General features: G+C 42.8%; 1 protein-coding gene across 2 annotated transcripts in view; it reads right to left on the bottom strand.

Moving 5' to 3' along the window:
* LOC141107738 (olfactomedin-4-like) overlaps positions 1-20,705 on the bottom strand; it is a 184,135-nt gene extending 163,430 nt beyond the window's left edge. The window contains exons 1-4 of one of the 2 annotated variants that reach the window (XM_073598664.1): positions 20,589-20,705; positions 18,471-18,635; positions 9,633-9,845; positions 5,765-5,924 (exon numbers count right to left, since the gene is read on the bottom strand). In XM_073598664.1, the coding sequence (XP_073454765.1) occupies positions 5,765-5,924; positions 9,633-9,845; positions 18,471-18,635; positions 20,589-20,693 (643 nt within the window). In that variant the 5' untranslated portion in view covers positions 20,694-20,705. The remainder of the gene's footprint in view (positions 1-5,764; positions 5,925-9,632; positions 9,846-18,470; positions 18,636-20,588) is intronic. The other variant, XM_073598663.1, reaches the window with a different exon arrangement.
* Positions 20,706-26,839: the final 6,134 nt, after the last annotated feature.

Here is a 26,839-nt window from a genome sequence, read left to right as displayed (position 1 = left end):
GGTCTATTAGACCCTAGATCTCTCCTCTGCCCTCAAAGCATCTGACCACACCAAGATCGGTGTGATAAAATGCTTCCCCAATTTCCCAATGGCGCTATTTACATCCGGCGAAATCTAAGTCATGAAATACTCGTAGCTTCCGGTTTCTTAGGCCATAGAGATGTTTGGAGCCACTCTGGTCTCTGATCAGCTCTATGGTCAGCTGGCTGAATCACCGGCTGCATTCTCAGGTTCCCTGTTGAGACAGGAGAGCCAGAGAAAAACACGGAAGACGGTGGGGGGGGGGGCATTCCCTCCCACGGCTTGTAAAAGCAGTCTAGAGGCTAATTAGCCGCTAGGATTGCTTTTACATGAAAGCCGACCGCTGGCTGAAAAGAATGATACCAAGATGATACCTAAACCTGCAGGCATCATTCTGGTATAACCACTCAAAGTCGTGAATGGCGTACCTGAAGACAAAAAAATGGTTAACAATGGTTAACAATAAAGCACAGTAAAGTGTAAATAATTACACACCTGAAAAACAAACATGATAAAACATAATAACAATAACAATAACAATAAAACATTGCAGAATAGAATACAGTAAAAAAGAGCAGAACAATAGAGAGAGAGAATAGAGAGAGAGAGAACAATAAAACAACAACTATTTTTTTTTATTTCATATTTTTTTTTTTTTTTACACTTTTTTTGTAACTAACTTTTATAACGGTAACCGGTTCCAGGTTCGGGTCTCTCAAAATGTGATGGCATCTTGGGAGACCCTGTGAAAGTGTGCCTAGTCTGTGCAATGCTGTACCCTACGCTAATACTCAACTAGTGAATGGTAGCGTTCAAAACATTCACCAATGCAAAGACCAGGATTGTCAGGACAGGAGGGACAATAATAGCGGGTGTCACGCCTATATCCGCGCTTGCTGCAGACACGACATCTTTTTTGGGGGGTTCGTTGGGTAGGGGTACTCGGGAGGACATAAAAATGCCTCTCATGCAGCCGACTGCATTTGGTTGGGGATGTGAATGGGGGAAGTACGGGCGCTGCAGAAGCGGTGGGTTCCCAATTAGGATTGGCGAATGCAGCAGGAAGGGCACTATGGGCACGATGGGCCTGTGTTTGTCTTTTTGGTGGCAGCGGGACACTACTTGTGCTTGCCACCTCACCAGCTTCAACTTCACTTATGGGACTCGCCACGTCACCACGTGTTACTGCAGTGCTGGTTTGACTACGACCGGGGTGTACTAGGCCGCTGGCGCTTGCCAGTTCACCAAAACGCTACCAAAAAACGTTAGCGATCGCAGGGATCAGGCCTGACTCTGCGAACGCTGCAGTTATGCGTTTAGTGTTTTGTAAGTGTCAGTGATCGATCGATACTGCACTTAGGTGGGCTGGGCCGGGCCGGGCGGAGGGGCAAAACGCAGGTGCTAGCAGGTATCTGGGCTGATCCCGCTAACACTGCGTTTTTGGGAACCCTAAACTGCTGGTGACGCTAGTATAGATCTGATCGGATCAGATATTGATGCGATCAGATACTATACCACTAAGGGAGGTGTACGGTGCGTGCGTGGGTGTTAGCGGTACTGGCGCTAATCTGACGCTGCCTGGGGCTGGTGCTTGCCAGTTCACCAAAACGCTACAAAAAAAACTGTTAGCGATCGCAGGGATCAGGCCTGACTCTGCGAACGCTGCAGTTATGCGTTTAGTGTTTTGTAAGTGTCAGTGATCGATCGATACTGCACTTGGGTGGGCTGGGCTGGGCCGGGCGGAGGGGCAAAACGCAGGTGCTAGCAGGTATCTGGGCTGATTCCGCTAACACTGCGTTTTTGGGAACCCTAAACTGCTGGGGACGCTAGTATAGATCTGATCGGATCAGATATTGATCCGTTCAGATACTATACCACTAAGGGAGGCGTATGCTGCGTGCGTGGGTGTTAGCGGTACTGGCGCTAACCTGACGCCTGGGGCTGGTGCTTGCCAGTTCACCAAAATGCTACCAAAAAAACTGTTAGCGATCGCAGGGATCAGGCCTGACTCTGCGAATGCTGCAGTTATGCGTTTAGTGTTTTGTAAGTGACAGTGATCGATCGATACTGCACTTGGGTGGGCTGGGCGGAGGCACAAAACGCAGGTGCTAGCAGGTATCTGGGCTGATCCCGCTAACACTGCGTTTTTGGGAACCCTAAACTACTGGGGACGCTAGTATAGATCTGATCGGATCAGATATTGATCCGATCAGATACTATACCACTAAGGGAGGCGTATGCTGCATGCGTGGGTGTTAGCGGTACTGGCGCTAATCTGACGCTGCCTGGGGCGACGCATATCACCGCCGGGCGATCAGGGGGCTAAACCTTTATTTGGTAATAAACGGCGGGTGCCCTGACACTATAAAAAATAAACGAACTAACCAGCGTCATCCGTAACGGTTATACGGTGATCAGTGGTGAAAGGGTTAACTAGGGGCTAATCAAGGGGTTAAAACATTTATTAGGTAGTATATGGGGGTCCCTGACGCTATAAAACGCTGACGGCGAACCTAAATATTTACCTCACTAACTAGCGTCACCAGCGACACTAATACAGCGATCAGAAAAATGATCGCTTAGTGACACTGGTGACAGGGGGTGATCAAGGGGTTAAAACTTTATTAGGGGGGGTTAGGGGGGTACCCTAGACCTAAAGGGGGGTAATACTCACTGTCCCAACACTGTAACTGTCACAAACTGACACTATGCAGTAATCAGAAAAAAAACAAAAAAAAACAAAAAAAAACTGCTGGTGTCAGTTTGTGACAGGGGGGGGGGGGGATTGGGGGGGGATCGGGGGGCGATCGGGGGGGGATCGGGGTGTTTTGTGTGCCTGGCATGTTCTACTGTGTGTGTGTGTGTTGGTGCACTCACATAGATGTCTTCTCTCCTCGGGCCGGAACGGAAAATACCGACCCGAGGGGAGATGACATCACTTCCTTTGCTGCTGTTTAGCATACAGCAGCAAAGGAGTGTTTTCATTGGCCGGCGGCGATCGCGAGGGGGGGGCCACGAACGGATGGTCTCCCCCTCATCACCGATCGCCGCTGGACAAAAGACGACCGCCTCGGGCACCGGGGGGGGGGTCCGATCGGACCCCCCACCCGCGGAAGGCAAATCACGTACCCTGTACGTGATTTTGCCTGTCCGTGCCACTTTGCCGACGTACATCGGCGTGAGGCGGTCGTCAAGTGGTTAAAATGAGCACTTTTGATTTCGAACGTTCGAGTCCCATAGATGTCAATGGGGTTCTAACGTTCATGCGAATTTTCGGTCCGTTCGCAGGTTCTGGTGCGAACCGAACCGGGGGGTGTTCGGCTCATCCCTAGCCAGGAGGCTGAATTTACCATTATTTGTATGGACGGTGAAAACCCCCTGCGAGGGAAAACTTTTGATTTAGTTTTTTTGAAGTCTCCTTAATAAAAGTGGGCCAAAAAGCCCTGAAATTGAATTTCTGGCGTGGATTGTTCTCGGTAGCGGGTACCACACTTGAGCTAAACAACCCCCAAATATCAAAGTATATAAAGAGATTGGAACCAAGGAGAGATATACTGTTCAGTATACAAGTGATGATTGCCAAAAGATTAAAAAAACTTGCAGCAGCGTCCATCCAAAAACCAGGGGGAGGCAAAATGACCAGTGGCGGCTGGTGCTCAACTTTCTTGGGGGGGGGGGGCGGCTTGCGGCCCCCACTCAACCAGCCATCCACCCAGGAACTTGATCGATCGGAGCTTCCCCCTCACCCTGTCACTTGATTGATCGATCGCCGCTTCACTCGCCTGGTGCCAGCCAGGCCCCCCGCCAGCCCCGCAGTTACTCCAATCCAGGTCGGGGCTTCGGCGGCTTCCCCCCTGCATCTCCACTCGAGTCCCAGCGGTCGCTTGTCCTCCCGGCCAATCAGGATTTAGGACTTGAGTACAATTAGGTCTTAGGACTCCTGACCAATTGGGTCTCAGGACTCACTTCCTGATTGGCCGGGAGGGGAAACGGGAAGACATTAGTGAGTATTAATTTGCTAATGTCACACATTGACACTGTGCTCCGAGCCCACCCTTTTTGAAGCCAAATAGAGCCACAGGCTCTAATCATATGCTTAAAAAAATAAAAATAAATTGACATTCATGCATCCAGCGTCCTGCATTGAGAATAGGGGCCGGGCGCATGGATTAGGGGGGCAGCGCCCCTGCGCCCTGTATGAGCGGCCGCCAGTGAATATGACCCTATATCAGTGCCTGGGAAAAACCTGACAATGGCAACCCAGAATCGCAGGCCGACATTGGGTCGGGAGTCCCGAAGATAATATCTGTAAAGATAGTCAGCACATAGCAGTGCTAGCCAGGGAGAGAGAGATGGTAATATGCCATGAACACAGGGTCTGGTTCCAGAAAGAAAGCTTTCTTTTCAGAAGCATACCCTGTATGTATGGCTTTTTATGTATTGACAGTGTACAGTACTGTTCCTTGTATACCTTGTTTTTACTGTTCATGCTGTATGAATATTCGCCGTATTCTTCCTAACATTGTTTTCAATAAAATTTGTACTACTATTTTTTAACATAAGAATCCTGTATTTTGGTATACTTAGGCCTTAAAAGCCCCGTAGTGGGGAATCCTCGTCCTCTTTTCTGTCTAGAACTTGTACTTGAATTAGGCTCGTGCTGTGTCACTTTTAGAATGCACTCAAAACACTTTTACAAAATCTGTCAGACAGTTTTTCTCACTGTACACCAAAAGAGAGTTGGTCTTAATTAGCTCTACTTTTACATTTGGCGCATTCAATGAGACACAATGTAAAAGTAGCACATTTAAGAACTACCTGAATTCTGTGCACAAGTCGCTGTCAAAACCAAAAGTGTCACAAATACTTCATAAATTTGGTGCAATACAGTAACAAGGGATTTATGCCAGAAAAGTGGTGCAGCAGATTTATGGAATTCCCCCCCCCCATTATCCTTATAATTTTTGCAGGGCAGTGACTCAAAATATTGAAAGCAGAGCTTCTGCATGATAGCCAGGGTACCTAGATTTGTTTTATATGGAGAGAACAGCAAAGGCAGTTTCCCGCATGGCAGGTTCGCATACAGTGCACCAAAAATGCAAAAATGTGAGCAGTGCCCATGGATGCTGTATATTGTTTTAAATTTGGTAAATATTATTATTATACAAGATCGATATAGTGCCAACAGTTTGGGCAGCACTTTGCAAAATAGAGGCAGACAGTACAGTTAGTTACAACACAAATCAATACAAGAGGAATCAGAGGTACCTGCTTGTTAGAACTTACAATCTAAATAACTTTTGTGAACTTAAAGTAAAAGTCCACCCTAACACTAAAATCCCTACAGACATCCACAAGCTAAGACTAACCTATCTAGCCCTGTAAAGAAGAAATCAGTATACATACCTTTTTTGCCGATCCTACCCGATCCCACGCTGAGCTGTCAGCTGCGGCTTCTCTGTGTAGGCGGGTGCAGAGGACACATCCGACAGCGGAAGCCCCATAGTAAGTCTATGGGTGAAGTCACTCCCCATTCATTTCACAGCTGTTGTCGGTTGTGTCCTTTGCAGAGCTTCTGCCACTGAAGACCGGATCGGATCAGCTTCAAAAAAGGTATGTATACTGATTTGTTCTTTACAGGGCTAGGTAGGTTAGTGTTAGATTGTTGTGGATGTCTGTAGATGCAGGGATTTTAGTTTTAGGGTGGACTTATCCTTTCAGTTAGGTCTTTCTTTTAACCTACCAATATCAGGTGAAGGAAGGGAAGGATAGCTTGGTTTTGTATTGTTCTTCTCACAATCCTCCAAGCGTTTCTTCAGAGCCTCAAGCTCCCGTCTGATCACCAGCACGTTGTTCTTATCATAGATTTCCAACTGGTTCACTATGATGGAAATGTTACGGATCTACAAAGAAAATACAGACAAGCTGGTAGAACAGTTTTGGAACTAAACATGGGGGGGGGGGGACATGGGGAGGACACAGCCTGTAATTGACAGCCTCAGCTCTGTTCCTGTGAGCAGTGTGTAGGGGGTGTGTCCCTTTCCTCCAATGAGGTCTCAGAGCTCTCCTCACTGATGTAACTTCAGCTCCCCACCCCCCTGTTTTTCAAAGCTGAGGGATCCTGTGTAAATTCTGCACTTTGATTGGATGTAGTGGACAAACAGCTGCAGATAAACATATACAACTTATGTAGGAGGATTTATTTAATCTCTGTGTATCACCTGAGGCCAGTCACTTCACTGGATATATGGGTAACAGCTGTTATGATTCTGTTTTCATAAAAATCTCAATAACATCTTTGAACAAGAAAAAAATCTCAAACTTAGAACACCAAATTACTCAGCATATGATATAAACCATAGTAATTTTGTTAGAAATAGATGTGAGGATATAAGGAGGAAATAAAAGGGGGGAATAGGGTAAAAGTGGTGGGGGATCTCTTTATTCAAATTATCTTTTTTTTTGGCTGGAATATATCCAGTATTTTCAGTGGAGTGCAGCACAGTGCTTCTGGCTTTTTCGAATGATGTTCCCTCATCTGAAACTTTCCAGAGATAGCCACATCCTAAATCCCAGGAGTCAATGGGGCTATGTATAGCACACAGCTCATGCATAATCATCATCAGCATCAGCAGAGAGCCAGCTGTTAGGATCTGGAAGAGACAGCTAGCCTCACAAACAAGACGATGGTGCAGGACCCGGGTTGTAGCTAGATTGGGCTGGATTTGCTGGGTGGGTAAGTATGCTATTATAGTTCTGCCCAGCAAACCAGGTAAGAATGGGGTGAAAATTAACCCCGGGGGTAAAATTCCTTGGCACAGCTCCTCCCTCCTTGGTCATAGCACTCTCCTTCTCTGGGAATACATTCTGTGCTGGTCCACCTCCTCTGCCCTTCACTGCTCCTCCCCTTACCTCCCTACATAAACTTGTATGTAGCAGTCAGGGAAGGAGCAAAGGGGAATATAGAGTGTCACTTGATTAACAGTTCTGAGTCCAGGGATAGAAGGGTAGAGAGCTGGTCCTTCTGTATGTGGCCAGGCCCTATCAGTTCAGCAGGGGTCCTGGGGGCAGAGAGAGGACTCTTCAAATACATTTGAGCACATGCACAGTAACTCCTGGGTCTGTGGTTCCTAGCACTTAATTAAAAGTTCCTCTGGCCCAACCAGTTCAGCAGCAGGGGAAGGGGACAGAGAGGGCACTATATAGCCTGTCAGGCAGGCTGTATGGGGCCCAACAATTTCTAATAGTGGCCCTGTCTGAGTCAGCTGGGTTGCTGACATCACATCCAAGATGGTGGCACTCAGCAGCAATCTTGGGGCTTTTGGATGTCTGCACAATTTATATTTGCACTTTAAAATAACAGGCATAAGATATGTTAAATGCACATATGTGGGATAAATGATTTTTGTTGAATTAAAAGATCTGAGGACAGGTTCTCTTTAAGCACTAAGGTAGCATTGCACTTAGTGAATTGCACAATTTAAGAAAAGTAAAAGGCCATTACAAATCTAGGTCTTCAGTGATGACCTATAAAATAGTTATAAAAAAGGGCAGGAAATATGAAGACGCCCTTTCTGGAGAAACATGTCAGGTGGAGCTGATTAAGTGACAATATTGGGTATAGACACTGCCGGGACCCGTAGCAGTGCTTGAAGCCTGTATTGTGTTTGATACACTGTTACATTCCTACTGCTGAACTGTAAGTGCAATTGTCCAACTAATAAATGTTATAGAGGTTTACTGCACCATGAAGCTTCACTTTTTTCTATCTACATAATTGATAACTGTGGCTGTGAACTGCTTTTGATATGAAGCTCTGGGGGTTTGATCCATAGTGGATGGATGGTAGTCTAACCAGGCTGGAGGACACATTTTTGCAAGCGCTTTTATAGCTTCTGTGTTGAGATCTATGAGTTCAGTAAGCTGCCTTGAATGATTGCCCTATCTCAGCATCGTAGCACTTGAGTTGTTTTCCTGCACTGGGCAATAAACTTTTTCACTATAATTGTTACCAGAGGGATTCCTTGGGTTATTTCTAGACATGTGCATTCATTTCGTCCGAATGCATTTTTGTCCGAATTTCAGGTATTTTCATTATCGTTTTAACAAACGATAACGAAAGTGCAGATTCCGAAAAATGAAAGATCCCACATAAACAAATGCTTGATTTTCGTTTTCGTTGCTACAACAGTTCGATATAGATAGGAGATTCGACATGATGCTGACAATAACAATCTGTGTCCATCAAACCTGTGGTCGAATGTGCCTAACCTTAACTCTATTAGTCCAAGATTATTCTACATAGAGAGAAAAGATTCAACATAGAGAGAAAAGATTCGACGTAGGAGAGAAAAGATTCAACGTAGGGGAGAAAAGATAAATAAAAATAATGATGATGATGAATGTTATTGGCTGATTGTAACCAAAGAGGAGGAGCAGTAAAATAGCTAGAACTAAGTACACACGTACTTTGGCTTATGGTGTCCGTTGAAAGTTCTAAGAAGATTCGACGGAGCAGGTAAACTATACGGCGTCGTACAGTTTAGCTGCTCCGTCGAATCCTCTTTGAATATTCGACAGACACCATAAGCCTTCAATGACAGATTCAACCTCAATTTGGATTTTCGGAGGAATGCAATTTTTAACGAAAAACGAAATAAATAAAAACGAATTTCGGGAGTAACTAAATAAATTTATTTTTCGGACAAAAACAAAATTCAGAAACAAAATATTTCAGTGTGCACATGTCTATTTCCCTATTGCTTCACAATTTTTGGACTTTAATATTGGGACTGGTTCTTAATCACTTAATCTTTGCAATCGAATTATTGAATTATTTATGCACAGATTATTTATGCACAATCACTATGGTTTTATTGTAAATGGTGATACTTAGTGTTTTTATTGTGCCATTTAATTACACATTTTTTTTAGTTCTTTATTTCTTTAAAGGGACAAGCACCCTTAAAAATTCAGCACAAAAAAAAACCCGGGAGACAGAAAAAGCAGGGCCTGCATTAGGTAGGGTTGACTATATTAAAAAAATGTAAATAAAATGCATTATACTCACCAAAACTACTATTATTTGTACACAAAATCCATATTTCTTTTTTTCATTCCCTCAAAAAGAGTTCAATGTGCGTTTTGTGTGTTTAATTTACTCTAATAACTTTTCTATTTCCATGGAGGCTAAAGATGAAAGTTGAGTCTGTCCATTCATATTTCTGGCATAAGTTATTGTACACCTGCTAGATGGTCCCAAAGTCGCCAACTAAAAATCTGATTGGTTAAAGCTAATGTTTCATTGTCATTTACTGTAAGCTACAGGCGCCAGTACTGTACCTCAAGGCAGATTTATTTGACCCTGGCAACACATTATGGCTATCATGGCTGAAATATAATTGGATAAAAGCTCTAACATAAACATACACTACTAATAGCAGTGCAACCAAGAGAAAAGTAATGAAGAATATAGACTATTGGGAATGATTGAATGCACATTCATGGAAAAAATATATTATAATATAATATATTACATAGATCAATGATTCTGATAGTTTAGGCCTGCTCTGATGGCCCACCACTGGTGAGAATACATAGTTTTGTCTTACCTCCTGGTAGAGAGTCTCTATGATGACATTGGAGCCATTAAATGACTCTTTCAGCTGCACTATGAGGATCTCCATCTCTTTGATCTCCAACTTGATGAGCTCAAAGTCCAGTTCAGTGTAGGAGTGACCTCCGTTCTCCATGATCTCCACACGTTTGGTCAGGTTCTTCAGTTGCTCTATGTACACGGTCAATGTACTCTGATAGATGTAGATCTGTACAGAGATATCACACCTGTATGTATTACTGTCAGTATACCTTATGTTCTGCTGAAAATATATCTGAAAACAAACCTTTCTTCATTTTTGATAACGCAGGAAATAATTTATACCTAACACTAACTATTTAATAAGATTTGGATAGAGTGGGGAAGGGTGGAGATTTCTCACCAGGTTGTTTTCTATGGCCCCCTTTAACAGGAAGTGAGAATACATTTCCCACAAAACACACATCAATAAAAATCTAACATATTTAAACCTTTCTCACTTTTACCAGAACAAAATTAAAGGAGAAGTCCAACCTTAGTTTGTTTGTCTAGGCTTCTCCTATGGGTCACAGGAGTGCAATACATTTTGCACTCCTGTGACCCATTTTCAGCAGAGAGCGGGCTGAAGTCTGCTCTACGCTGATGTCACCAAGATCAGTCCAGGCACTGCGTCATCCCGAGTTAGGAAGTCTGGATCCGCCAGCTGCCAGGACTGATGGCAGTCTTAGCCTATTAGCTCCCTGCCCCTCCACAGCTCAGCACTCCAATGAGCATGGAGGAGCAGAGCAGGAGATCTGCTGACCGACAGGCAGCAGTTCTCCGCTCGGGGAGCTAAGAGAACCGAGCCATCGTGTTCAGTGGCTCAGTTCTCAGTGAAGAGGCGGCGGGGGACAGATGCAGCATCAGTCCGATGCTGCATCCACCTAGGTAAGTATGAATCTTAAAACAACAAAACAAACATACTTCTTCTTTAAGGGCTCATGTACACTGCAGCCCAAAAAAGCTTCTTTTACAGGTGTTTGAGCTTTTTATTTTCTCTGTCTTTAAACTCCCCTCTATGTTAGCCTATGTGTCCATGCACACAATATGCATCTTTAGTATTTAGTGGCAGAAGTTTAGAGGCAGAAAACGCTATCACTTGTGCATTCAAGGTAGGAGCTTTTGAGCATAAAAAAACACTCAAAAGTACCTTAACGTGTGTTAACTCCAGTCGCATTCCCGCATTAATGCATTGGAATGGCCAGGATTCTTGCCAATAGAATGTATTAATGCCAGACATAGGAAGGCATATTAATGCACATGCAAAAAGCAGCTTTTTGACACTTTTTTGCGGCTGCTAAACCCCTGTAGGAGAAAAAAGCATCAATATCATACAGTGTGCATGAAGCCTAAAAGTTTTGGCTGATGCACTTTACACTTCATTCCTGATATTAGTATGTGGTCTGCAAGTTGGAGAATGCAACTCTCTATGGTCCTCCTGCAATCTCGTCAATAACATTATGAACTGGTTGATGTGATTTTTTTTTAGGTGCTAAAGTCTGAATTCACCTTACTGCAGCCATGATGATAATCAATCTCCTGTGGTATTTTCAAAGAGAAGTTTGGGATTTAAAAAAAAAAATTACTGTATACTTATCTAGGTGGATGCAGCATTGGTACGATGTTTCATCTGTTCCTTGCCACTTCTAAGACTGAGAACTGAGCAATCAAAAGACTGCTAATGGCTCAGTTCTTAGCCTTCAGTGAGCAGAAAGCAATGACTGTCAGTCAAGTCTCTTTGCTCTGCCCCTCCAGGGCTCACTGGAGCACCAGGCTGTGGAGGGGCAAGAGCAGCTGGGTCAAGCTATCGATGGCATGCTGAGAAGCTGAGCCAGTTGCCGATCAGGCATCTGGGCAGATCCTGACAATATGGTTGAAATCTTTCCAGAGTTCGGGCTTTAGCTCGTTGTCAGCTGAAAATGGGTAACAGGAGAAATAAGCCAAAAAAGCTTTGGACCTACTTTTCTTTAAGGGAGGACTGAGAACCTTTGGCCTGGGAGGCAACTTTAACTAATTGGCCCTTTAATGCTAGATTTCAGTAGACTGAGGAATGTCTATCAGACAAAGTGTGTCATAATTTGTGTACCAGTGAATAGTGGACATGGTGAAAGGTTAATATTCATAAATGTTCATTGACCCATCTTTCCACAGCTTTCAGGATTAGCTTCCATTGTGCTGTTGGGTATTTGATCACATGACATCTCAAAACTACAAAGTGAATCAGTGTTGGTAGAATTCCCTCTGCCAGATGCTGTGATCATAGGTCTAAACAGGGAAAAATTAGCTACATAATGTCCAGCATGTGTCACTGATTGTGGTTCCCACTCTGACTGAATAGTGAAGTACCTCCCCTCAGGACCATCAGCCCAATATATCCCTTCAACCCCTTATTTCCCAGTCCAAAACTCCCCTGGTTATGTTAAATCATACCCAAGAGAGATGTATGCAAATATTGTAATGAAAATGTTCCTACCGGTGGCTTATTATTTTTTTACTTTATTGTTGCCTAATATTAAAAAATAAAATCCCCATAATCAGTAAAACCCTATTTATCTAGTCGTGTCTCACTTATTCGGTAGAGTAAATAAAAGAGCAACAAACATAAATTACAATTTGCTATATACAGTAAGACTTCAAAAATTGTAAAGTGAACCCTCTTCTTTATGGCTCTGAAACTTGCTTCCCTTGATTAGCAAGGATGAGTGAACTATGCTTGTTTGTGATTTGACCAAACTTTTTAACCACTTGCTTAAACCCCCCTCCTGCCCAGACCAATTTTCAGCTTTCAGCGCTGTCACATTTTGAATGACAATTGCGCGGTCATGTAACGCTGTACTCAAATTACATTTTTATCATTTTTTTCCCACAAATAGAGCTCTCTTTTGGTGGTATTTGATCACCTCTGGGATTTTTTTTTGTTAAAAAAATGAAAAAAGATCGAAAATTTTGAAAGAAAATACAAAACCATTTTATATTTTCTTATACGATTTTGCAAACAGGTAATTTTTCTCCTTCATTGATGTACGCTGAAAAGGCTGCACTGAGGGGTGGCACTGACGGGCACTGAAGGGCATTGATTGGTGGCACTGAGGGGTGGCACTGACGGGCACTGAAGGGCACTGATAGCTGGCACTGATAGGTGGCAGTGATGGGCACTGATGGGTGGCAGTGATGGACAGTGATGGGCACTGGTAGGTGACTCTGATAGGCAGCACTGCTAGGTGGTACTGATGAGGCATTGATTGGCACCACTGGTGAGCATTGGTAGGTGACATTCCTGGGCATTGATAGTTGGCACTGATTGGTGGCACTGATTTACACTGGTGGGCACTGATATGCACTGTGTGGGCACTGGCAGGTGGCACTGGCAGGCGGTACTGGGTGGCACAGATGAGGCGGCTGTGCCTCTTCCTCTTCGGGACCGATGTCCCTTACACAGAAGCCGGGGATCGACCTTTTTTTTCTCCTCACACTAACAGCGTGAGGAGAAAAAAAATGATTACCGATCTTCTGTTTACATCACGTGATCAGCTGTCATTGGCTGACAGCTGATCACATGGTAAGGGGCCGGGATCTCAATGACTCGGTAAACACAGCGTGCAAAGGGGAGGATGTCTATTGACGGCTTCCTGGCATTGTAGGTTCGCGCTGTAGCCATCATTCGGCTATAGCACGGATGGGAAAAGGTTAATAAATTGCAAGAGTCTGAAAATTTGAACTTCCAAAGCGTAAGTCTCACTGATATCATTAGGAATAAGGTTTCAAAAAGGGTGCAATACAGAGCAACAAATGACGTTGAATTGTGCAAATCGGTCTGGGAAGTCCCTGACAGCTGCCTCACAAGATGATGTTGTAAAAAATTTTAAAAGTTGGCAAAAAACAGCTCATAGCATCCCTGGAAATAATGTATACCAGTGTTTTTTTGGCTGCTTAGAAGCTTTGGCAAGCTCTGACAACAGATAATGGGAATATGGCCAGAAGCAGTATAATAAATAGTTTCAGCCACTTTCAATGTCAGAAATTTTGCCAGAGATAATAAGATATCACTCACAGTCTAGGCCTAGCAGGGAGCAGCAGCCCTGGGGCAGGAAAGTAAATAGCAAATAAGGTATAGGCGCACAAACAGCATGAGCCACTCATTCCAAGAACTGTACCAGAAATAGTAATGCCACGTACACGTGATCGGACTTTCCGACAACAAATGTTGGATGTGAGCTTGTTGTCGGAAAGTCCGACCGTGTGTATGTTCCATAGAACATTTGCTGTCGGACTTTCCGCCAACAAATGTTTGAGAGCAGGTTCTCAAATTTCGAGAAGTGTGTACACAAGTCCATAGCACAAAAGTTCACGCATGCTCTGAATCAAGCAGAAGGCGCCGCACTGGCAATTGAACTTCCTTTTTCTCGGCTCGTTGTACGCGTTGTACGTCACCGCGTTCTCACGTTCGGAATTTTGGGCCAACATTTGTGTGACCATGTGTATGTAAGACATGTTTGAGCCAACAACCTTCAGAAAAAAATCCACGGTTTTGTTGTCTGAAAGTCCGATCGTGTGTACGAGGCATAAGAATTTGCTCAAAGTTTGGCCCTGGCAGGCGGCAACAGCCTTGACAACCTGCAATGTTGCTCACTGCAGTTCACCGCTGTAAATTGCTCATGCTATACCTCCCACACTCTATTTTTACTACACTTTTCCTAAAAGCAACAATGTTTTTCTATATAAGAGGAGATTTTTTCTATAGTCTCTGACTGTTCCTTTGGAGGTCACATTACACCTATATTGGCAAACCAAAAAATAACACTGACATTTTAATTCTGTTCTGGATATCCAAATGTATGAGATTCAGTCAAAATGCCACACCACCTAAATCTAGGGATCACCTCTTCTAGGAAGAGAAGTTTACGTATTTCAGGTTTCGCCCTGTATAATAAGAGTGCTTTGGAGGAGGAAAAATTGATGAGCAAATGTCATAGGAGGGACCTTGTAGTATCTGCTCCTAGATGGGACTTCTATATTTAGGTGACTGAAAAAGGTAAAGCTTTAGGAATTTATCAGGACTGAAGATATTTGAGATAAAAGTAGAATTGTGAGGAGTCACGATTTCCTTCCTATAGCCAGGATACTGCTCAGTGATCAGATGGAAAAATAACACTGCCTCTTGTAATGTGAGCATTATGGAGGTACTATGGAGCCTGCCATTGCTGACCTTTTCTCAAAATCCTTATTGTCTGGCTGCCTCTTTAATACTTTAAATCACCTAAGTAGAGCAAGTATGCAGATAAGGAAAGGCAGTGGCTGTAAGAGATGGCCGGCAGGGGCTAACCTCAAAGGGCCTTAGATGCAGTGACTGGAATCATCACAAACATTTTAAGTGGTTGTAAAGTCTCATAGTTTTTCACCTTAATACATTCTATGCATGCTCCAGTTGCTGTCGGTCTTCTCATTGGATAGATTGATAGCAGCAGGAACCATTGGCTCCTGCTGTGGTCAATAAAAAGCTGTGACATGGGAGCTGGGGGCAGTGGACACAGCAGCGGGGACTCAGGGGCACGCACGCATGGGTGCCCCCATGGAAAGTCGAGGAGGAGCCTTAAGCACCCGTGGGGGACTCCAGAAGAAGAGGATCAGGGCTGCTCTGTGCATAAACCATTGCACAGAGCAGGTAAGTCTAGACATGTTTGTTATTTTTATCAAAATAAAATCAAAGCTTTAAGCTTCAGTATATCCACAACTTTGTCTGATCACTTCAGAGTCCAAACCAGAAGCTTCAGAGTCATAAATAGCCAGTGCCCCTCTTCCTTTACACATTGGTCTCAGCATCTCACTGGAGGTCTCTTGCCTTCTTTTTCCCATTCATTACTACTTTCTCGGGTGCCAGAGATGAGAGAGACATCATCCACTCAATGCAGCCACCTTAGAATTTATGGTGGCAATCTGACACTGTACTCTGGTCCTCTTCCAATTCCCTGACCACGCTCACTTACACTTCACATCCCACCTGCACAAGTACTTTTATGGCTCTGCTGAATTAAATACAAAGTCATCTCTTTGCTTTCTTTTAAACTGTACTAATACCCAATCAAGGCAGAGTAACAGGACATTAACTTATACCATACTTGTATTGACCCTGTCATCAGCACACCCACAATATTGAGATAAAGTGCAAAATTATTTACTGGGCGCTTGTAGTGTGTGCTGTTGACATATCGTACTGGATCAGGCACAAGCTTGTCACATCAGCTGGTGTCTAGTTGGTCTTGCAATCTACTATTGATGCTAAATAAAATCTTTGAAGATCTCTCTCTTAAGATGTCAAGAGTACCTGTCCAACAGCTGGGTTCTCTCCAGAAAGAGGAGACCAGTTCATGGTCACATGGTGGCCTCAAAGTCTCTCCACACCTTAGAATAAGTTTCTTTTCAGTCTCTGCACAATGCCACCTTCACCCAACAGCTGGCACCCTTTATCCAGATTGTAGGAAGAGTTACCTAGAAATATGTATACGCACCTTACATCCATAATGATCAGGATCAGTTACTCAGAATACTGAAGAAACGAGTTTCAGACCAAGATCATGACAATAAGTAGAACGTTGATTTTACCTACGTTCAATTTAGCTTCCTTTATGTCTTTGAAAAAATAATTGTACCCCCCTCCCGCATAGTCTAGGCAGAAAGCCTCATGGCCACCAATTACATTCAAACCTTCCATGAAATTTTGAACCTGATTGGTGATGCTGTGTTGGTCGAACTTACTGGATGGACTAGTATGTTTTTTCAGCCTGACTAACTATGTAACTATACATAGAGAGAGATTCTATGAGGCATCTACTAAAGAGAGCAGAGACTAGAGCCATTTTAGGAGGAGCTAAAACAATGCTTAAAGAAATAGAATGCCAATACACGACAAATAAATAATTTTTTCATGTAAAAAATCCTATGGATTCTTTTGGTATGTGAATTAAATGTTTTGAATACGAGTTTCTGTTCTTGCGAAAAGTATTGTGAGATTATTGTTAAGATGACTCATGTAGCTTCATGAATTTTGGAAAATGTTTTATTGTCTACGTAGCTTATTCTGTAAGACACTTTTCACCCAGCAGTTATTTAGCATGAAACCCCTACATGGAGAATCTATTAGCCTGTATATGATGTACTGAATGTAAAAGAAAAACATGTTAAATTCTCATCAAAATTGTATTCGGACAAACAATAATATGTGCTTTTTAAAAATGCTTTAAAGTTACATAAATAAGAATTAGGCTGAAAATGTCCTCTATGAATTCCTGTGGACTTTCTAGAGTTGCTAATCCATATCTCCCAACTGTCTCTGATTTTGGAGGGACTGTCCCACTTTTGGAACCACGTCCCCCTGTCCCTCTTTCCTCCTCATGTGTCCCTCCTTTTGGGCTGATGTATAGACCTTTATAAATAAATGTGCTAGAAGTGTTATATTGTTGCAAACCTTACTGTATATCCAAACACTAAATTACTGCAAATGTTAATTTTAAATGCTGGCATAAAGAAAAATCAGTGGTGAAAATGATCACTTGTGGGTTAACCAATAATTTTTTGCATAACAATTCTTCATGGCATGATGCATTGTAGGGGTGTGTCGTTTCTCATCTCAGAAAGTTATGAGGTATGTTAACCACTTCCCGCCCGCCGTCAAATGATGGTTGGGCGGTGCGGCTCTCGTTCTGGGTGGACGTCATATGATGGCCTTCCAGAGCGACCACACTCGCGCACCTCCGGGGGCGCGCATCGCGGTGATCGTGGCCACGACTCTTTAACCATGCGATCGGCTGTGTCCAATCACAGCCGGTCACATGTAAACACTGAGATGCCTTTAATCGGCGCTCCTCGCCTCACACTGACAGAGTGTGAGGAGAGCCGATCAGCAGCATCTCCTCACAGGGGACAGCTAGGGATGTAATCAGGGCACTGATCATCAGTGCCCTGATTACAATGAAGTGCCCACCAGTGCCAGAACTGTGTGCCCACCACTGCCAGCAATCAGTGCCAACCAGTGCCCACAATTGCCACCAATCTGTGCCCACAAGTGCCAGCAATCAGTGGCCATTAGTGATGCCAGTCAGTACTGGCTATCAGTGCTGCCCATAAAAGCCCATCACTGCTGCGCATCAATGCCCATCACTCCTGCTTGTCAATGCCACCCATAAATGCCACCCATCAATGCCCATCAGTGCCGCCCATCTGTGCCGCCCATCCATGCCACCCGTCTGTGCCGCCTATCCGTGCCCACCAGTGCCCCCTATCTGTACGCATCAGTGCCACCTATCTGTGCTCAGTGCCCACCAGTGCCACCCATCAGTGCCGCCTATCAGTGCTCATCAGTGCCACATATCAGTGCCACCTATCAGTGTCCATAAGTGCGGCTTATTCGTGCCTCATCATCAGTGCCACCTAACCAGTGCCCATAAGTGCCGCCTCATCAGTTCCCATAAGTGCCACCTCATCAGTGCCCATCAGTGCAGCTTATCAGTGCCCATCAGTGCTGCCTCATCAGCGCCCATCGGTGAAGGAGAAAAATTACTTATTTACAAAATTTACTGACAGAAACAAGAAAAACTTTTTTTTTCAAAATTTTTGGTCTTTTTTTTTTTTTTAGGAAAAAATAAAAAACCCAGGAGTGATTAAATACCACCAAAAGAAAGCTCTATTTGTGAGAAGAAAATGATAACAAATTTACATGGTTACAGTGTAGCATGACCGCGCAATTGTCATTCAAAGTGCCCTGTATTGAGGTGGTTAATCTATAGTCTCTCCTTATATATAGCAGATATGGTATTCATACCTTAGTAATTTCCTTCTCCACAGTGATTGTCAGGTTGCGGTTTGATATCTCCAGCTTCTCAAAGCGGTCAGCCGGGAAGGTGGTATCTGGGAGGTTGACGGTGCAGTAACAGACTCCATTCTCATCCAGGAATCCAGATCCAGATTCAGAGATCAAACTCTGCGTCTTGTAAAAGACAAACATACACATTACTAATCCATACATTGCTCTGACAGATAAACACAAAAAGTAATAAAATAGAATCATTAGAAGGGGTTCTAATATTTCTATCTCAACTAACTACAACAATATATTAAATACACTGGTATTGCCTTTTAGTTCACACCAGATGCTTTGTCATGTATTTTCAGTGCAGGCAAAATGCATAGAGATGAGAGAATAAATGGTTTGCAGTAGAACATGTTCCAACTAAATGTAAAGGTGAAATCCAGGGAAATTACAAAATTTGCTCTTCCAGTGGGGCTCCCCTCACACAAGAGTCACATACTAATTTTTGCCTAGAGTACCAGTAAAAAGCACATTTACCTATATTAATCCTCGATCCTACGGGCTTCTCCTTCCATGCAACCGATCCCCCACAGCCTCTGCTCTTCAGCACTTTAGCTGGCGGTCACAGCTGAGCCATCATCACATACAATGCAGGACCATCAGTCTGGCATTGTAAGTGAAGACGCCGGGGGATCCTTCCACAAGCCATAGAGAAGAGGTGAGTGGTGGCTGTCGAGGGATCAAGAATAAAGCAGGCGCTTTTCACTGTTACCCTAGGCAGAAAAAGAGCACTTATGCCATTTAGTGTGTATGTGTAAGGAGACCCATTGCAGGGGCATTTTTTTTGTGTCCCTGGTGTTCAGCCTTAAAAAAAAAGAGTTCTATGCACTGCATTGTGGGTTTTTAAAACCCACTTAAATTCTCAGAAATTGATAAACAGTCATAACCTTTGCACTGAGGCAATTCCAAGTGAAAATCTGTTGAAATCCTAATTATCATGGCACAGGAATATAAAGAAAAAATATCTGAAAATGTTACATGAGCTCTGATACAGAATGTATCTAACCAGATAAACACTATAGCCAGAGAATTATTTCATTCATCTTGAAATATTTTCTAATGCTGTCAATATACAGGGATTTTTAATTGCAATAATTAGTGGATGTACATGATAGTGTAAAGGAGCTTTACGATTAGAAGTAAATCAAGCACAGACAAATGGTAACATTTCAGGTAAATAAAAGGTACATTTGCCTTCAAATTTGAATATGCCTCTGAGATACCTTTGTATTGACTTTGTAGGAAGGTAAAAACCAAAAGCAATATATTGCATACATACTGCAATGAAAAATTCTAATATTGCCTTCCATAGCTGTGAAAAAAGATTCACAAATTGATGTAAGAGAAAAGCACAAATGCCCGTGTATGCCAACTCCTAAAATATATCTAAAGGCTTTTGTGTGACAGCCCCATAAATTGAAAACAGATCTCTTGAGTCAATCAAATCTTCCTTCATTTTTGTCTCACATGCTTCCCCTCCCAGACACTGCAGCCCAAGTGGAAGGGATTCAGCAGCATAGTCAGTTCTGCCAATGCAGTAGTGCTTGGTATGGCCAGCTGCTGATTGACAAACTACAGGCTTGTCCTCTGCCTGATCTTCTCATCCAACTGTGGTGAAAGCAGCCACAGCCGACATGAGGGACAAGACCTGTAAGTGCTCATAAACTTTAGGAGAGAAAAAGCAGGTCTTTTGCCTTGCAAGATAGAGCAGTGCTGTGTTTCAGAGATGTGTAAATCTCAGGACTGAGTGGACAGAAATACAAATCCTTTGACAGGTAAAACTGTTCCTTTCTAAATATTTCATTTTTCCATTTAGCTGTTTACCTGGAATTCAGCTTTAAGTTTTGCAGCACATAGTTTTATTAAATGCAAGGCTACAGTCCTTCCTTAAATATGTTTACTGAGAAAAAAACTTAAGATGAAAATCGATTACATTGGCTGCACATTTTGCATATGAACTGCGGTTTGTGTTTCCTAAAGAATAAAGAAAATAATACAATGCTTTTGCAAAAAAACTTTCCCTAAAATGATGGCAGTGGTTAATATAGTTTAATCTCTGTTAGGACTTACCAAAGTGACAGCTTGAGCCCGCCAGATGGTGAGCAGAAGAATGAAGAAGGTGTACATGGTGCCTCTCTGGTCTTCTGTACTGATGAGCTTCTGCTGTCCCACCATATATACCTAAAGGGACACGTTTTCCCCCTATTTCCCACTGTTATTCATTAACAAGAGTATGATGTGAAAAACTGTAAATGATAACAAAGTTATAAAAATGTATCGATTTCGATTAGAAAATGGAGAAATTGCAGGGTTATTGTCATCTACATATGACATTCTGATAACTGTGTAAAATACTGTCAAACCTTCAGAGATAAAGGAACATAACTATCTCTTTGTTGGATTTGCAAATTTACCTCCAGCAGACTCTTCTAGCACTCTCCCTATTTGGGTGGAATAGGAATTACTGAGTCCAGCTCCACCAGTCTATTCCCCCCCAGCATATTAAGTTGCAGGTCTGAAGGCATCCCAATGGCCACCTAATGCCTACAGGCAATTTTAGTTGCTCTTTGGCTATCTTTAAAACATGAAATAAAGGTCTCGATACTAAGCAAACCTTTATTATTTACTTGCCCTGCTGTCCATACCACCAAACTTGGCTCGGGGGAAGCTTGCTCTAAGACTTTCTGTATTTGACACTGTTGGCAGTGTGGAATGTTGGAGTTCCCTGCTGTGCTATGTGGTTTCTTCTACCAGCCAATAAATTACTACAGGAAACATGGGCCAACAGAAGGAGCCAAACCACACAGCAGGGGACCATGCATCTGACACACCTTAAGTGTGCAGAATGCTGAAAGATATTTCAACAAAATCTTTTGAACGCAGAGTTCGGCAAGGCAGGCAATTGGACAAGTAACCTGTGCAAGATCAGTTTTTTGGCCCCTTATTCAACTACTGCCCAAATACAAATACTTATTTAATGCATACAAATATGTATGACATTTTCCACATTTCGTCATGTTACAACCAAAAATGTAAATGTATTTTATTGGAATTTTATGTGATAGACCAACACAAAGTGGCACATAATTGTGAAGTGGAAGGAAAACGATAAATGTTTTTCAAAATTTTTTACAAATAAATATCTGAAAAGTGTGGCGTGCATTTGTATTCAGCCGTCTTTACTTTGATACCCCTAACTAAAATCTAGTGGAACCAATTGACTTCAGAAGTCACCTAATTTGTGATTAGAGTCTACCTGTGTGTAATTTAATCTCAATATTAATACAGCCATTCTGTGAAGCCCTCAGAGGTTTGTTAGAGATTCTTAGTAAACAAACAGCATCATGAAGGCCAAGGAACACACCAGAAAAGTCAGGGATAAAGTTGTGGAGAAGTTTAAAGCAGGGTTATGTTATAAAAAATATCCCAAACTTTGAACATCTCATGGAGCACTGTTCAATCCATCATCAGTATGGCACAACTGCAAACCTACCAAGACATGGCCATCTACCTAAACTGACAGGCCGGGCAAGGAGAGCATTAATCAGAGAAGCAGCCAAGAGCTCCATGGTAACTCTGGAGGAGCTGCAGAGATCCACAGCTCAGTAGGGAGAATCTGTCCACAGGACAACTATTATGCCCCGTACACACGGTCAGACTTTGTTCGGACATTCCGACAACAAAATCCTAGGATTTTTTCCGACGGATGTTGGCTCAAACTTGTCTTGCATACACACGGTCACACAAAGTTGTCGGAAAATCCGATCGTTCTAAACGCGATGACGTAAAACACGTACGTCGGGACTATAAACGGGGCAGTGGCCAATAGCTTTCATCTCTTTATTTATTCTGAGCATGCGTGGCACTTTGTTCATCAGGTTTGTGTACACACGATCGGAATTTCCGACAACAGATTTTATATCCTGCTCTCAAACTTTGTGTGTCGGGAAATCCGATGGAAAATGTGTGATGGAGCCTACACACAGTCGGAATTTCCGACAACAAGGTCCTATCACACGTTTTCCGTCGGAAAATCCGACCGTGTGTACGGGGCATTAGGCTAAACAAATCTGGCCTTTATTGAAGAGCGGCAAGAAGAAAGTCATTGTTGAAAGAAAGCCATAAGAAGTCCTGTTGGCAGTTTTCAAGAAGCCATGTGGGGGACACAGCAAACATGTGAAAGAATGTGCTCTGGTCAGATGAGACCAAAATTGAACTTTTTAGCCTAAAAGCAAAATGCTATATGTGTCAGAAAACTAACACTGCACAACACTATAAACACATCAACCCCATCGTAAAACATGGTGGTGGCAGCATCATGTTGTAAGGGTGCTTTTCTTCAGCAGGGACAGGGAAGCTGGTCAGAGTTGATGGGAAGATGGATGGAGCTAGATGCAGGGCAATCTTAGAAGAAAACCTGTTAGAGTCTGCAAAAGACTTGAGACTGGGGCGGAGGTTCACCTTTCAACAGGACAACGACCCTAAACATACAGCCAGAGGTACAATGGAATGGTTTATATCAAAGCGTATTCATGTCTCAGAATGGCCCAGTCAAAGTTCAGACCTAAATCCAATTGAGAATCTGTGGCAAGACTTGAAAATTAAAGTGATAAATGTGCCTTCGTGCTATCTAAAGTGTGTATCACAACAAAAATTATTAAATAAATAAAAAAAAAATAGATTGCGGCAAAATCTAAAGTGTTCACAGTGACACCAATAAAGGCTAGATAATAAAGGTGATTTTGCGCAGTGATCCAATCAAGTAGGGATGTCTCCTCTAGGTGTGATAAAGTGAAAGGTGATAACAGGTCTACCAAAATTGCATAAAGTGCATTCAATAAAAAGTGATCATAAATTCCTAACTGATAAAAACATATAAATAAAAGGGCTAGTAGAAATGACAGCAATACTGGTAAAATTATGCTGATAAAATAATATTAATAATCATATATACTATTCAATGTGCAATATAAATAAATAGTCCTAAAAAGTCTTGTGACTTTTTAGTATCACCTTATTCCCCAGGAGGACCTGGCATTCTTATCCATCCCCTCCTTTTTTGGACTATTTATTTATTTATATTGCACATTGAATAGTATATATGATTATTATTATTATTTTATCAGAATCATTTTACCAGTATTGCTGTCATTTCTACTAGCCCTTTTATTTATATGTTTTTATCAGTTAGGAATTTATGATCACTTTTTATTGAATGCACTTTATGCGATTTTGGTAGACCTGTTATCACCTTTCACTTTATCACACCTAGAGGAGACATCCCTAGTTTATTGGATCACTGCGCGAAATCACCTTTATTATCAAGACTTGAAAATTGCTGTTCACAGACGCTTTCCATCCAATCTGACAGAGCTTGAGTTATTTTGCAAAGAAGAATGGGCAAAAATGTCACTCTCCAGATGTGCAAAGCTGGTAGAGACATACCCGAAAAGAACTTGCAGCTGTAATTGCAGCTAAAGGTGGTTCTACAAAGTATTGACTCAGAGGGGCTGAATACAAATGCATGCCACACTTTTCAGATATTTATTTGTAAAAAATGTTGAACCACTTATCATTTTCCTTCCACGTCACAATTATGTGCCACTTTGTGTTGGTCTATCACATAAAATCCCAATAAAATACATTTACGTTTTTAGTTGTAACATAAAAAATGTGGAAAATTTCAAGGGGTATGAATACTTTTTCAAGGCACTGTATACTACATGTTTTATGAAATTTTTATTGTTATAATCCATCTGCTTGGGTAATTGGAGCCAGTATCCCAGATAGCAAGTAATTGTGCTGCAAGTTTGAAAATGACTTGCTAAGCTCTTGCTAGACTTGCCAAGCTTCACAAGTTTGTTGCACAATTGCAGCAAGTCTGCATTGCATGACTCCAGATCAACTTTCTTTGCAAACATTCTGCAAGTCTGCTGCAAGTTCTGGTTCAGTTAAATATTAAAGCCTTGTCAGACCAGTTGTGGATTTCGATGCAGGCAAGGAGAGGAGAGTGGAACATGAACTGCCATTAAGGATTTGTATACCAAAGCGCCACTAGACCTGTTTTGGTCTTTGTTTAAGGTGAGCTGCTAGGGCACACTCCTGGTGGATGCATGGATGGTGGGAACAATTGTGTTCACAACTTTCAAGAACTGTTTTTGAGCATGTGATCTTCACATCTCATCACTTTTTGATGCACATGCACTTTATTATTTGGGACTTATTTTAATTTATATATTTGATTCAAGCACTTTTATCACGGTTTCACATAATATCACATATTATTGTTTTTTTTTTTAATTAGGGATAGTCATTTATGCATATTTGTCTTTTTGCTGTTTAGCTTCTTGAATTAGTGCACTTTATCACTGTTTCACATAGTATTGCATATTATCACTTATTACTGCAATTTTTGTTTTGTGTTTTTTTTTTTATTGTATCATTTTTATTGTTTTTCCAGGGGCGTAAATAAGGGGGGGGGGGTCAGGGTGTTCAAACCCCCCCAGAGCATCCTGGGGAAATGCCCAGACAGTGTCCCTGCTGTTTAGCCTCAGCTTTAGCTCAGTAGAAGCAATCAGAGTTTCGGAGTGCAGCAGCAGCAGCCAGCCCCCCTTCTATTGTGCCCCATCCCCTCAGTTTAATAAGGGGTCCCCCTGAAAAGCATGAAATTACTGCAAGGTCTCAGATGCAGGCAATTGACAGTGCACGGTTGAGGGAACTCCTAGACACTTCCTTGAGGTATCATATGACACAGCTGAAAGGAGACTGGGGATGCAGAAGTTTTCCTGCTTCTGTGCCGTGCTGATACTGAGGTCTGGTAAGTGGAGAGGCATCAATTGTCTATTTTGAGAAGGAGAAAGTGAGAATACCAGCCTGGGGGAGTTTCTTTTGGTGGGGGGCGGGTTTACTTTTGGAGAAGGGGGGAGTTTCTTGTAGAGAAGTTTACAGGAGGTTACATAATTACATAGTTACATAGTTAGTAAGGTTGAATAAAGACACCAGTCCATCCAGTTCAACCTGAGTAAGTGTGGATGCGTGTCTACAATTATCCATATTTATTTAAGGTACCAATATAGTGCCATCAATTTACGCTGCACTCCCCACATACATCGCACACTCACATCGGTCCCTACCCTCAAGGAGCCCACAATCCAAGGTCCCCAACTCGCATTCATATACTAGGTTCAATTTTGGACAGAAGCCAATTAACCTACCAGCGTGTCTTTGGAGTGTGGGAGAAAACCGGAGTACCCAGAGGAAACCCACGCAGGGACAGGGAGAACATGCAAACTCCAGGCAGGTAGTGTCGTGGTTGGGATTTGAACCAGCAACCCTTTTTACTGCTAGGTGAGAGTGCTACCCACAACACCACTGTGCCACCCCATTTTTATGGTGGAGGTGGTTAATGGCAGAGATTTGCTTCTGGGAGGGGAGTTTGACTGGATGATGGGAGATTTTCCTCATAATTAGGAATCTTTGCTGGGGGAGAGGGTGTTGACTGAGGGAGATATTTTTGCTTTGGGGGGTCAGTTTAGAGACAGGGGGGTTTCATTTTTTTGGGGGGATATTTGAGGGAGGGAGATATTTTACAGTGGGGATCTTTGCTTGGGGAGGGAGGGATTTTTTTTCCTTTAAAAGAGATTTTTTAAAAATTATACTTACCTAGATGGATGGAGCATCGATCCAATTTTGCATCTGTCCCCAGCTGCTTCTAAGACCAACAACAGAGCGATCAAAGACCACTGATCACTCAGTTCTCAGCCTTCAGTGAGCAAAGAGTGGTGACTGTCAGTCCCTGGCTCTGCCCCCACCCTCCCTCATGCTCACTGGAATGCCAGGATGTGGAGGGGGCAGGAGTGGCTGGCTCAGAGTCTCAGTGGCTCACTGAGAGGCTGAGCAAGCTGCTGGTCCAGGCATCTGGGTGAATCCTGACTTTAAAGTGAGGATCTTTCCACAGCCTGGACCTGCTGAGTGGGCTATAGCTGGCTGTCGGCTAAAAATTGGTCCCCAAAGTGCAGAACGAATTGCGCTCCTCCCCAGGAGAAGTACAACCAAGCGGTATGCTGTCCCTTCAGAGCGCATGCACTGGTGACATCACCGGCTGCTTTCCATGTGAATATCTCCTAAACACCACATGTTTAGGAGATATTCACTGTACCTACAGATAAGCGTTATTATAGGCTTACTTGTAAGTACAAGTTCAAAAGCTGGGTTTACTACAGTTTAAGACTGAATAAAAGCCAACCATATTAACCAGGTGCAAAGGGCACCATCCTGTGGTAGGCATTGCACAATATACAGTATATATATTTTTAGCTCCT

Source organism: Aquarana catesbeiana, linkage group LG09, assembly GCF_042186555.1.
Source record: "Aquarana catesbeiana isolate 2022-GZ linkage group LG09, ASM4218655v1, whole genome shotgun sequence".
Lineage (NCBI taxonomy): Eukaryota > Metazoa > Chordata > Amphibia > Anura > Ranidae > Aquarana > Aquarana catesbeiana.
This window is presented reverse-complemented; position numbering and strand designations above follow the sequence as displayed.